At 40.0% G+C, this 14,609-nt stretch overlaps 1 protein-coding gene across 3 annotated transcripts in view; it reads right to left on the reverse strand.

Moving 5' to 3' along the window:
- SLC9A7 (solute carrier family 9 member A7) overlaps nucleotides 1–14,609 on the reverse strand; it is an 87,793-nt gene that overhangs the window by 42,505 nt on the left and 30,679 nt on the right. For all 3 annotated transcript variants that reach the window (XM_063459370.1, XM_063459351.1, XM_063459360.1), the window contains exons 2-3: nucleotides 3,523–3,722; nucleotides 2,053–2,130 (exon numbers count right to left, since the gene is read on the reverse strand). In XM_063459370.1, the coding sequence (XP_063315440.1) occupies nucleotides 2,053–2,130; nucleotides 3,523–3,722 (278 nt within the window). The remainder of the gene's footprint in view (nucleotides 1–2,052; nucleotides 2,131–3,522; nucleotides 3,723–14,609) is intronic.

Here is a 14,609-nt window from a genome sequence, read left to right on the forward strand (position 1 = left end):
ACTCCTCGAATTTACTACATTATGGAGGGAAAATACTGACTAAAATCTATCGCATTTTACAGCACATTATGTGCAGAAGCAAAATCTCTTCTCTCATGGTTACCTCATTGCATTTTAATGCATGTTCCTGCTATTGTATTACAACACTTCTACATGAGCTGTATGAAGAAGTACACCATAAGAATAATAATCAAAATAAGGAAACTGTATCTGTGTGTCAGAATAAACAGTAATATTACGTTTGATTTTGCTACATCCATCTTTAAATCATTTGCTATGTAGGCTAATATTGGAGATGACAAGATGCCAGGAGCACAATAGTTGTATTTCAATCAGCACGATCACTGCAGATAATAATCTCTGACAAGATTGAGCAACATCTATTTTAAAACACATCACGGAGGAGCAGGCGATATTGTGTAACTAGATCCTTTACGTGTTTTTCTTCCAGATGAAAAAGTTAGATTGTATGGTACTTCGACTGTTAACTATATAATCTGTATAATTTTGGTAAACGATTACTATATGATTCATGCCGATCATCGTATAATAAGTAATCATTATAGGATTTTTGCGGATATCAAATTAAGTCAATGGCCTATTTACATATTACAAATGGAATTGTTTCAATAAACACTACATTGTATTGAATTGGAAACTGAATTGTAAGATCTAGGCCATTATAGTTGATAGAGAGTAACTATACAAGTTATAAATCACAGTATGGCTGTGTAGCAAATATTTTGTTCAGAGTGTCCAGTCAATGGAGCACTTGATAATAAAATAAGGAGATTGACTAAGGAAACCAGATTAGTGACGATTGCACTTTAATGTATTTTTTTTTTCTTTTGAAAATAGAATTCTAATAACAAAACAAAATTACATGTAACTCGTAATGAAATCTCACTGCAATTACAGCACAACCAAAATACCAAAAGACAAAGTAGGACTTATTTGTGACAAAAGAGGGAGCACCTGTCTCCTATGTTTGTCAGCAATTACTCACAATGAATAATGGTAACAAACACGTTCTATGTGGCATGTGAGTGTGTAAAAGAAGAGTTATGGAGGCTTGCATGGACATTCACGATCTTTTGTAGTCCCTCATTGTGTACTCTTGCACATGTATGGGAGGAAATAAAAATAAAATAATAAAAAATTGGGAAACTGGAAGATGGCAAGTAAAGTTTTAGGCAAGTTTATTTCCCCTTCCACTCTACCCCAAAATTTCAGCTGTGACAAACTCCCTGCTCAAGGCGCCTGCGCTGCACTATTCGTCGAGGCACATGAGCAGAATGCATCAAAGGGCCGTGAATGCTGACTATACTCATCATTCAACGCCAGTAAACCGTTTCTCCTTCTGGTTCACGCTGACAAATTCAAGTAAACAGCCACTTCTTCCATTAAGTTTGTAGGACGTTTGCCACTTTAAGGGTGCGTCCTTATATAGTTTACATTATATCATAACATATCTGCCCTTAAAGTGACCACGTCATCTAGGCGACCCCATTATCATACTATTTGGAGTCACAGAGATAACATGGACCAATCAGATTTTATGTAGGCCTATTTATAACTTAATTTGGCCCTTATTCAGTCCCCTATAATGGTTACTGTCTTAATACACATTCAGTGCTTATAGTAAGTCTCTCTTCATAGTCTGATATTGACTTTTACATGTATTAGACTTTGAGTATTTCTTGAAATCTTACCTGGTTAGTTTATTCATAGTCCATATTTCTATAATCCTGAATTTGGCTATGCCTAAATTTTCTATATTTTTTTATTTCTGAGAGCCAACAAGTGTGTGAATGCTAGAGGACCTCTAGGATGCTACCATGTCACTTGGAATTCCACCTACCAAGATCTCCAAGTTAGAAGATAATGCAAAAGGCATAGTTCAAGAAGTTCAAAAATATGAAAATGTAAAACTACTATTTCATGTTTACATGTGTTTGTTAGCACGAAGTAAAGACAATTGTTTATTACAGAATAACACCAAGTCATGTTAATTGTACCAAAAATGATGTTTAACAGATAACAATGGCTTACCTTTTTCAAACTGTATCCAGCATGGAAAATAATGGGGGGCAACAAAATGTTGAAAAAGACTTCAGGGTCAAAGGTTACCTGTAGAAGAAGAACATAAGAGTTGAGTGCCATGGGGCATAAGAGAGTGAGAATAAACACGCAACACAAATAATTAAAAAATGAAATACTTTTGATGTTAGGGCAGCATATTGTGGATCATCAGACGTGTGAACTCTTCATTGAAAATAATAAATTTTCGAGTCTAACCTGTCTTCCACCTTACATACAATTAACAAATTACTTTTTAAAATACTTTTCCTTGAAGTGAAATCAAGCATTCACGGTTCAATATTAGGTCTCTTACTTCTAGCCTATCAATCTCCTTTGGATCATCAAAATTTATTACAGCAGATACATTTTTATTCTGCTAAAAAGGTTATTGTCTTCATTGCAGTTGTGTTTTACTAGCAGGGCCGGCCGAAGGCCATTAGGCGCCCTGTGCGAAAAGCCTTCACGGCGCCCCCCCTTACCAAGTTGCCTGTATACAGTCATACACACAGGCAGACAGTCACACGCTCAGTTACAAGCAGACAGTCTCACACACAGTTACAGGCAGACAGTCATAAAGGCAAACACACAGTTAAAGGCAGACAGTCACACACAATCACGAACAGTTAAAGGCACACAGTCACAAGCAGACAGTCACACATACTCCATTACAAGCAGACAGTCGTACACACTCTGTTACAGGCATGCAGACACTCACGCAGTTAAAGGCAAATAGTCACACATACAAGCACAGGCACACACAAAGGCACAGCTACACACACAATTCGAGTCACACACACAGGCAGGCAGTCACACACACACACACACAGACTTACCTCTTTCCATTATGGCTGGAAGAGGGAGTGGATGCAGTTGGTTGTTGGGGAAGCAGGGACTCCTTCCTTCTTCCCTCTTCCTGTACAGCAGTTACCAGGGGCTTCTGGTAGGTATGAGCCCCGCCTCTGCCTCATGATAAGCTCTGCCCCATCTCTCAGTTAGCCCCGCAATATTTTTTTCTATAGACCCGGGTGGAAAATAATGAAATCCTCCACCCGGGTACCTGTTTTAGCTCTCCTGTACTCCTGTCACGCAGCCATGTGTGAGCTGTGTCGGCCACATGGCACCCCCTGGTCCATGGCGCCCTGTGCAGCCGCCCAGCTCGCACACCGCTAAGGCCGGCCCTGTTTACTAGCCTCTTTTTCCAGTAATCTCATTCAGGGAAGTTTGTGTATGTTTATTTATTTTTCTATTTGCCAGTGAAAGCAAAGAGGGTTCAGGTTGCATAGCTAAGGCATGTCCATTATTTACTTGAATCAACCCACAAACCCTTACAGTTGCTCTTGCCACTGAACCAGTTAATAGACCACTCAATTTCTTTCTTTAAGTATATGTATAGAAGGCTTAAAAATAAACAGGAATAGGTTATACTTTGATATAGCTTACTTTTCTCAACATATCATTCTGTTCCACATTATTGATCTTCTCAGGGCTAATTTCACCTTTCAAGGTGTATTCAAAGTACTTGCCGCTAACATTGACGAGCAGTGTAGTAAAAGCTTTCTGTTCTGAAGAGCAAGAGATGGGACTGTCGTAGCTGCTGGTAGAAGATATGCCATATCTTAGAATTACCCCAACGATAAGGCCTTAAAAAGATAGAGAAATGATTTACATAAATTTAGCATCTAATACATCTAGCTTATCTACTGTCAACTTAATTACAATGTCTAGAAAAAACAGTTAGCACAAATTAAAACAATTATAACTAAAATACAGATCGTCATAAAATAAATAAAAAATGTGACATAGCAGGGGGCGGAGCTAGCAGCGGAGCAGAGCGGTCGCACTCACCGAGAGCTCCTCAATACAAACCGCGACAACGCGTTATTTCAGGTGAAATCCGACGACCACCCGGGCTCAACGACCCACACCTGACACAGGATTAGCCATGGGACGCAAGCACAAAAAAAACAGAGCGGACCCGACTACCCACGATATCGGGGAACTTCTCTGACGCTCGCAAAAGTCCGCATGGGACAAGATGGCGGCAGGAGACGACTGCTACTCCTTTTCATCTGATTATCTCTATAGACCCCGGAGAAGGTATGGCACAAGCCCTGCCACCCAACCCAAAGCCCTCACAAGCCACTGCAGAAAACCCTGTCACATCCTCTATTCTTAAGAACATGCTGGCAGAGCTCAGATCCAATATCGCAGCAGACATGGCCGGTATAAAAGAGGCAGTGGGGGGGGGGGTCACTACCAGGGTTCAGCGACTGGAGGCCTCAACTACCTCCCAAGAGGCAAGGATAGCGTCCCTAGAACAAGCACTTATTGAGGTGCAATCTCAGCAAAGCACAACGAACAACCGGATAAACGCCCTTGAGGACCTCAGACGACGCTATAATATTAAGATCCGTGGCATCCCGGATTCAATAGGCCAGATGGACCTGCAGCACTTCATCAGACGCCTGCTGGCCGACCTACTGCCGCCCAAACAGGCAAAAGCAGTGCACCTAGACGGTATGTCCAGACTGCCAAAGCCCGCAACGGTGCCAGCCGCGGCACACTCAGACCTGATCCTCCGCTTTCAAAATCTGCAAGACAGAGCCCAGCTGTTGGCGGCCGCGCGAGGGAAAACCCTTCTGATATAAGAGGGAGCCACGCTGTCCCTCTTTCAGGACATAACTAAAAGCACAATGGGTTGGCGCAAGACCATGCAGCCCCTCTTACAACACCTCAGGAACAAGAACATCCAGTATAAATAGGGGACGCCGAACATGGTCACCTTCACGTATCAGGATACCACTTACCGAGCTCGGAGCTACCCTGAAATGGACTCACAACTGCGCACGGCAGGCCTACTGTCGCCCCCACGAAGGGAAAGCCCAAGCCTCGCCCAACTGGACCCAGCTGCGGTTGCGGACTTCATCCCAGGGGCACCCACCAGACCACCCCACCAACGAAAGACACCCTGAGGGAAATTGCGACAGGGAGGTTCCTCTCCAATACCCCAGAGACTGCTGATAATACACTCTCCTGTATATGGCCCTCTGCCCAAGATGGACCCTTGCGAACTCACGTATGATTACCACCCAAGTTCCTCCTCCCCATTTATTTTTGGTTGATCAAAATTGACTTTTTACTAGTCCACAAAAGTCCGTATAGGTCTCCCAGGAGCGGACTTCACGCACCTGAGGCACTCTGGATGCACTCACTGCTCCCATTACCGGTGACAAGCACTCACGACCGGACGCACGACTGACCACATCTGCACTTGTCTCACTTCCACACACGAACATAGATGACACAACTAACAACACATCCAGTGACAGGCGGGTATCTCCAAGATAGGACATACACCGGCCTAGGCCGCTCCATCCAAAACAAGACTCATCCCCGCACTACATCTCCCACTACACGAACACCAACACTGGGGGACTCGCGGACTTCATACCACACATACAAAAATACGCCTCCATAGCTGGTCCCAACACGGACCCATCCGACACAACACATGCCCAAGACAATCTCCAAGTAGGCATTCTCACAGACTCCACTAGGTCTTGGACATGTCCAGAACACTAGACGACTCCCCAACTATACAATATATAAAAAGTGCAATGTATATATATGCCGCTACTGTATTACCATATGTTGCTAAGTATGACTACATAAGCTGTTGTGGCAATGCGGACAATGTTGAACCTGCACAATAAAATAAAGAATATAAAAAGTGACATAGCAGAAGACACATGCATTCCCTCTCTCCCAATAGCCAGCATTAACATAACCACTTTTGCTATTTCAACCATCCTACTTTCATGTATCATCCTTTACATGAGATTCCAGCAATCACCATACAGCTGAGCGGCATGCAATGTAAAAGTTAGAGCCCAAAATAAATAAAATGAACCCACACATCACATTCATATCATTTATAGGTTAACACTTCTGTGAATTCAGAAACAAAAATTGCATTTTCCAAAAATAAAGGTTACATTTATAATTCTGTGAGAATCCAATTCCAGTTGCAAATGAAAAAAAAAAAAAGACTATTAATCTCTGCTATAGTGTAAGTGTGTATTGTAAAACACCACTAATCATGTATCAAGGAAGATTATACTTTGCTTAATGCAATTGAGCCGCATCACTTAATAAGTGTGTTCACTTTCTAAAACGGTTTGTACAGGTGTAGCACATGGCTGCCGTGTTGTCTGCATGCTATATACCAGTCCTTAACGTGTGCATATCTATGGCAACATTCATAAATGGTGATTGGAACAGGTAAGCATTCCGACGTAGCTTTAAAAGCAGTTCTATTGACTTTAGCGGGTTAAACGGACATCCAAGCTCCTGGTGCCAGGACTGCCTAGAGCCCCCTCCCCTTGTAGGTAGTAGACACCAGTTTTGATTGGTAGTGCAGCCTGACTCAACTACGGATGCTGGAGCACCAGGAGTGCAATAAACAAGAATATCCACTAGCTCTTCTGACTCTCTCAGACAAGGAGCTAACCCATACACTGCAAGGCATAGCTAACTGAACATTCCTACTTAGGAATTTCTGGCTCTCCAACACTAGAACCAGAGGCAGGGAGAGGCACTTGATGGACCCCAGGTAAGAGGTCAAAACATTCAAAAACAGCTTGACTACTTACAATGGGGGAAGAGGGGTCAACTCCTGGTACAATGACCTCTCGGAATGGTGCTTGGAATGTTTCATTAATGGCATATGCTCAACTCCCACAGACAACACAGAGCATAATCACTGGCTTGAGTCAATACCTGATTTACAAATAGTACAAGCCCTGGGGCTTTGGAGAAAACAATTGACTGTACAAATGAGTGTATTTAAATTTTAATTGGTGTTGGCAGGGAAGGGATTCTAAAGCATTATCTATATATTTTACATTAAAAAAATGTCATGTCCAGTCTGAAATATCCTCTTAATGAGTATATTTGTAAAATAATTTTATTTTATAATGCAATATGCAGGTGCTGTATTTGATTATGGAAGTAATAGGAAAGTCATAAAATAAATGTAGTATAGGATACAAGTGTAGTTTGGTAAGTGAGTGAGGTGGGTGACGCATGTGATATGGGGTGATGTGCATGCTATTTGTGACAGGTGATATGGCTAACCAAGGTGTACTAGGAAAACATTTTTTAAAAGTGTTGTCAGGGCAAAAAGGTTGCATTTTAACATTAGTTATGCTACACATCAGATGCTGAATGCAATGTGTCAGATTTGGATCATGAATTTGGAACCCCAGAAAAGTACAGCTACAAACGTTAAAGGATCACTATAGGGTCAGAAACATAAACATGTATTCCTGATCCTATAGTGTTAAAACCACCCTCTAGCCCCCTTGGAGACCTCATGCCTCCATAAATATAGTAAAAAATCTTACTGTATTTAAGCTTGAAGCTGTAACTCTGGATGCTGTTAAACAAGCAGTCTGCTGACATCATCAGAAGTGGTAGCCTGATCCAATCACAGTGCTTCCCCATAGGATTGGCTGAGACTGACAAGGAGGCAGATCAGGGGCAGAGCCAGCATGATTCAAACACAGCCCTGGCCAATCAGCATCTCCTCATAGAGATGAATTGACTCACTAAATCTCTATGAGGAATATTCAGTGTTTGCATACAGAGGGAGGAGACACTGAATGTTTGGATGCATTTTAGGCAGCCATGACCCAGGAAGGATCTCTAACAGCCATCTGAGGAGTGGCCAGTGAAGTTATAACGAGGCTGTAATGTGAACACTGCATTTTCTCTGAAAAGACGGTGTTTACAGCAAAAAGCCTGAAGGTAATGATTTTACTCACCAGAACAAATTCAATAAGATGTAGTTGTTCTGGTGACTATAGTGTCCCTTTAAAAGGATATGATATCTTAAAGGTAGCAAGCTTTCTGTGTTTGTTTCTACAGGAGCCCCCAAACTGTATAATAAAGTATTTTTGGCTTCTTTCATACTTTGTACCTTTAGGTGGTTTTTGACAATATTTCTGCTTCAGTGGTTTTCTAATTCTGCTGTAGCATGTGAGGAGGGGACTTCCAACTGATCTGAGCGCTCCTCTAATTGTATGGGGTCAAAGAGCGAGAACTTTAAATTAGGAACTAAATACACTGCTGCATCAAGCTGGTATCATTTTTATATGAATTATTCACAGTTGGTTGGTAGTTGCACATTTAAAACAAAAACTGATAAAGTCCAATGATGGAGTAAATCTAAATATATAAAAGGATGTGGTAAACTAAATAGAGTTTCGGTGGTACATTTTATATGACTGACAGAATCTAACGAAACAGAAGACAAGTGGTTATACTCAAATGGAAAATATGTTGAACAACATGTTATTTTAAGATTAACTTCAATTGAATATATACTTTAAAAGTACCGTATGTATTTTAAACATCTGGCAGTGTTCCTGCAAAACCAATTTAAAGGGAGACTATAGGCACCAGAACCACTAAAGCATAATGTAGTGGTACTAGAGCAAAGAGATCGTCCCTGCCTGCTCTGCAGTGTAAACACTGCCTTTTCCATGCTGTGCAACTACACCTCTAGTGGCTGTCACTTGGAAAGGCACTAGGAACCTCTTGGAAAATGTTCATTGTCTCTACCCTCTGCATGGAGACACCAAATGCTTTCCATAGAGAAGCAGTGACTCAATGCGGAAGCATTGGATTAGCTGAGAACATCAGAGACAGGCCTGTCAGTGGAATGAAGGTAAGCAAACTTTTTTTATTTTTATTTTTAAATTACCTATGGGTCGGCCCAATAACCCATATAGCATGGATAACACTTTAGCATTATAAATACAAATCTGAATTCCTTGCGCTAAAGTGTTCATTTAATTGTATATTCAGGGTATTCATTAAAGAGAATCTGTCAACATGAAGTTTAAAAAAATAAAAAAATAAAAAAAACAACAACTTTTTAACCCCATTAAGGACCAGGTTTTTTTTTTTTAGATGTGATGCGTTTGTGACCAAAGTCTTTTTGGCACTTTTGTTATGTGTTAATTCTACCACAATTTTCCCTTTTACATATAAGTGAACCCACACATACATATATATATTTTAAAGGAAATATGGCTCTCTTGATACCCTATATGTATACATAACTCAATACTAAATAGAATAAAATATTTGTTTTACATTTTAAAGTAGCCTTATAAAATTTTAAATTTTTATGTGTGCGCTGTGCCTTAATCTCTATTATGTATACGTTTTGGTCACTACGGCAGCACCATTCCTGCTAAATGCACGTTCGGTGTGCGATACCCAATTCTCTTTTTGTCTTTACTCAGAACATAACAGGGGCAGACTGCACTGTGTCCAGCTAGAGATTAGGTGCAAATAGGCTAAAACATACAAAATATATGAAAAGGATCAACAATCATCTAAAATGCCAGGCAGTTTTAGCCACTCATAGTCATCATCAATAAGCTATGGCCTGATACTCCGCTGACCACATGGTATGGATTACAGTTTAGGCTTAGGTTGGAGACTTGCCAGATATATTAATTTCCTTTAATCATATTCCATAGTTCATTTTGTGCCTGTGAGTTTTTGTTTTTTTATCACTATGCTTGTGCTTTATATGCAATTTAATTGTACTGCAAATTAGTTTTTCTTCCAGTGTGTCAAGCTGAGACAATAAAACCAAAAGAAAAAATAATCAGATATTACATATATAAATAAATTAATTATTAATAAATAAGTTGATTTTTTTCTACTTTGTGTGCTGAAATAAGTAAGACTATTGAGAAACCATCAGATTTATAACTAGGGTAAGGGTTTAGATTTTTGCCACAAAAAGGCAAAGATTTAATTTGTAGCCCTGTGTCCCACCACTTCCTCTCTAGTCTCAATTTACAACAAAGATTTGAACTTGCAAATGTCTTTCTTCCCAAGTATTCCACAGTTTTTTTTTTGTCTCACGACCATAAAAGTCGTACAAACCTCTGTTCCCCACCTTGCTTCACCCGTCGTATATTCTTTTTAATCCTCCATTCTCTTTAAAATTGTAACTGTCATCTTTTTATACTAAATTATCCCCAATTTTATATATCAATTGTTGTAACTACTATAAACCATTTTCTTCTCCCAGAACCTTATACTATTCTCCTGTTCCAGATTATCATTTCTTTCCACAGGTTTCTTGTTTCTCCCAGTTTACTCTCAAGTCCAGGGCCTTGAAGTACCAGTCACTGGACCATTTCCTCCCCACGACTGGCTTGCAACCACCCATTCCCGAATAGGGATGTATGAGTCCAGGTCCCAGATAGATAGAACCTTTCTATGTCCCAGATTGCTGGTGGCCTGGTTCACATGTCAGACACAATCACACGCTTATTTACTGTTGTTGAACCTGTATGCTCCTGCCGAGATCATTAGTAAAGCTAAAAAAAAAATATTACAAACTAAAATGGAGGGAAAGCTGTGGCTCGGGGCAGCTTTCCAAAGTAAGCGGACTTCAGCAAAGCTGCTGAAGCTCTGCACTGCACAGACAGCCCTGTGAAAATTGTCTGACAATGATAAAGGGCGTGCATATAAAGCTATATATTGCTCAGGTCTTGTTGTGTGTTAGTGTCCAGAGTGTTCAATGTGTCATTCAAATGATGCATTAAAAATAGATTGAGAAACATGATTTATTTATTTATTTTAAAACACCTATTCAGGATGATTTAATACCAAAAGGCAAAATAAGCCTACATGGGCTGAGACAACAGTCATCGGGGTATTTATTGTATGTAAACACTAAAACAGCAAGTTCTTATTTAGCCTGCAAACAGTACTATATCATCATTTTGCACAATCACACTTTTCTGTATTTACATGTACACACAACAAATGAAAGACATTAGCAGGCTATGGGCAGATACTTTTTATGATGGCTCTCCTTCCACTTGTGCTGTGCCTGTTTTAACTTTAATATCCTCCCTTTATCTAACACCCCAGTTTGTTTTATTATCAGCTTCCAGCCGGCTTTGTGAACCTTATTAATACTAGGCAAGGACAGATATTTAGCCATTTGGATGAAGAAGCCCTGCTTGTAAACTAGAGTGCCCAACAATTCCCTTCTTCTCAGTCTCATGTATGTTAAAATACTTGATTATATCTACAGACCTACTTTCTTTCAAAAATAATCCATCTCTGCTTGCCCTACAAGGGGCACTTCTGGCTGGGTATAACCATACTTTTTAATAAAATAATAGGTATATTAAGTCTGAAGTTGTCTAACTAGGTCTCAACAGTATTGCTTTTCATACCTTCTTGTCCCTTTAAATCAGATTTTTGGTGAAAAGTTAAACAAAAAGAAAATCTGTTGAGTTGTGACCCAGTCACTGAGGAATGCTGACTCTGGGACACGGAAGGTGCAGTTCCCCATTAACCTTTTGTTTTTGACTTGTGATCTACAATTTACCACATTCAATGTATGGTGAAACATCCATTTGTCATATCGACTTTGCTGAAAAAGCTAAAAATAATCTCTGTTCTTGAATAACTAGTGGAAAGTCTGGTAAATTTAACTCATTCTGTCTGAATGAATTCTGTTTAATTCACTTTGATATAGAACAGAGGGGATGGAGGGGGCTATCACAGGCCTCCAATTGAGAAAAATGGATTAGAAACGCACGCACGTAGGTATGAAGCCGGGTCCAGAGGGGGAAACAAAGGAGCCGGGTGGATGGGCACAATCAAAATAGTTTTGGGGTTAAACCGTTCATAAACCGCTTAATCTTTTAAAGTCACCCAGGACTACAAGCACCATCACAACTTAATTGAGATGAAGCTGTGATGGTTTCTGGAGCTATCCTCCAAGTCCTATTTGGTCAGAAGTGCTTCTTACCCAACCAAGAACCATAAAAATAATGAAAAGCTTGTGTCCTGAATCGGTCCAAAGGCAAGGCATTCTAAAAGGAATTTCACTCTGGGGCAGTTGCCGACATCCTTATTGCGCTTCCTCTTGACAGATAAATGGTGCTTCTGAACAATAAGGGCTAAAGATAGCTGCTCTGATATAGCAAATGTATGTCTGAATATGAATTAAAAAGAGATATCTACTTAAAGGGTTACTTTAACTCTTTGACATGGACTCCAGCACCAGTGTTGAGGCTGACGAGATATATATAAACCCGAAGCAAACCCGAATACTAAACCAAATCTGAATACAAATCTAGCCTTAACTATAAACCTCACCCCTAAATCAACAGTCCACTATTTTTGGGGACAGCTACAAATTGCTTCAGATAATTCTTTCACAGGTTACATATCCCGTCACATTTCTGCTTCCACATGTTTAGGCTACTTTACAAAAAAGCAATTAACGGGGCCTGTCAGAGGACTTGTACGGTCAAATACCAGACACATTCTTGACTAGTTTACTATACAGCTGCATAAAAAGGTTATTATAATATCATCCAATAATAAGCCAGATGACATGGGAAGGCCACTCAACTTATGAAAAAAATGGGAAGTTCTATATGGTAAAACAGAAATATGTTTCAATATTGTCACAAAGAGTATGTAAAAAGAATTTCTATTTCAACCTAGATATTTCTGTACAATCTGCTGGTAAACTATATACACACTGAAAAGCAGATAATTCCAGTTTCCTTGTCATACTGAAAACACAATGAATTCCTCATGGAGGCTCCTTTACATTTGTATTCAAATGTAGTTATTTCCAGCTATATATTTTGGCATGATATGGGTATTATTACTTCCTAAATGCTGAAGTGGTTGCGGCACCAAGAGTGCTCTGGTGCCCTCTCAATGTAACCATCTTCTATTTGGCTCTACTGAAAGCCAGTCACTTCCTCAATTAAGTATTGCAAGCTTTTGCTAGGAGCTTCCATCAGCTCTCATGAGGCAACACCCACAGTGCAGAGTCAGCTCATTGGCAGAGAGCGTCAGCTGGACACTCTCAACCAATAATGTAAGCCGTACACTGCACTGCCAGGCTTAGCTCATTGCAGAAGAACAGGAGGAGGTGACAGGACCCCGGTGATCTTCAGGTGAGTTGTCAAACGGTTTGACCACTTACCATGGGTGGTTTCCAGGACCCTCCTGATGAGCTGTAGTGGTTATGATGTTTGGATTGTTACTCAAACACACAAGCAATCCAATCCCCCTTTTCCTACATTGCATATGCAAATGTTTGTTTGTTTGTTTTTTGCACTAAATATTGAATTGTAATAAATGGAAAAATTAATAGCAACAGTTAGACCACACTATCAGATTTGGCAAATAGAATGCTTACTCAACTATAATGACAGCTTGGCTATTAGAACCTAAATTTTGCAATTTGGTTTCCTCTAATCTGGTGTTTAGTTAAACACCAAATTGGATAAACACAGGTAATTGACTAAAGTGAGAATTCAAGGTGAATTAAAAAATCTAAGATCACAAAAACTGAAAATTAAAAATTAGCTATTGCTTTCAATTTGGCTAACCTGGCTTTAAAGGTACACTATAGTCATCAGAACAATTATAGCTTAATGTAGTTGGTCTGGTGAGTATAATCAATCCCTGCAGGCAATGTCATGCAAACACTGCATTTTAATAGAAAATGCAGTGTTTATATTGCCCCGTAGGGACACCTCCAGTGGCCACTCGTCAGATGGCCACTGGAGGTGATCCCTGGGGCACTGCCGTTCAGCAAGACGCGGAACTTTGATTCAGCGCATCTTTATAATGAGGTGCTGATTGGCTAAGCCGGCGTTTGGCTCTGTCCCCATCCTGCCTCCTTGCAGATTTCAGCCAATCCAATGCTTTCCCTAGGGGTAAGTTTTATTATTTTGGGTTAGAGTTAAGTGGAGGGGGCAAGCCACCTAAATGGTGGATTTATCAATATTGGGTCAGGAATACAAACATCTGTTTCTTTAATGTTAAAATTTCCTTTAAATTCTCAATTTAGAAAATAACCCTGAGTGGGTTATTCAGTGATGTGTGAATTGCTGGGAAATCACTCAAAGTGTAAGGTTGACATATTGCAGATGACAAATCAGTGATTTGGAAAATTTGTCCCATGCAACTATATTGAAGTAACATTTGCAATTCCATGGTGAATTTCCAACAACAAACACTTTAGTGAAAAATCTTTAGAGTAATATTCTGGCAGGTTTCTATAAACAGAATACACAAGCGAAATGTGCTCTCTCTTTCTCTTCTTGGTTCATAGGTTCAGACGGTGGAACCCTGGAGCACTGAAGAGTATTAGATTTCAAGTACGCTTCAAAGGAGAATGCTGAAAGTCCCAGATACTCACAATAAAAATTAATTGGGAAAACCATTTATGGGAAGACTCTTGCTGGCAAATGATTTTAAAAGGACCGGATGCTGCAATTAGTTCTTCTAGTCTTTAGTTAAGCTGCTCACATGACAATACACTAGTTGCTAGGTTAAAAAGGCACCTTACAATTGTTAAGCTTTCTTTATCTGTGTCAAGTAAGAAACAGCAGCAGCCTCTGCCCTCAGGAGCCAGACAATTTTTATTTAGCTCTCAAGGCAATCAA

This window comes from Pelobates fuscus, chromosome 1 (genome assembly GCF_036172605.1).
Source record: "Pelobates fuscus isolate aPelFus1 chromosome 1, aPelFus1.pri, whole genome shotgun sequence".
Classification (NCBI taxonomy): Eukaryota; Metazoa; Chordata; class Amphibia; order Anura; family Pelobatidae; genus Pelobates; species Pelobates fuscus.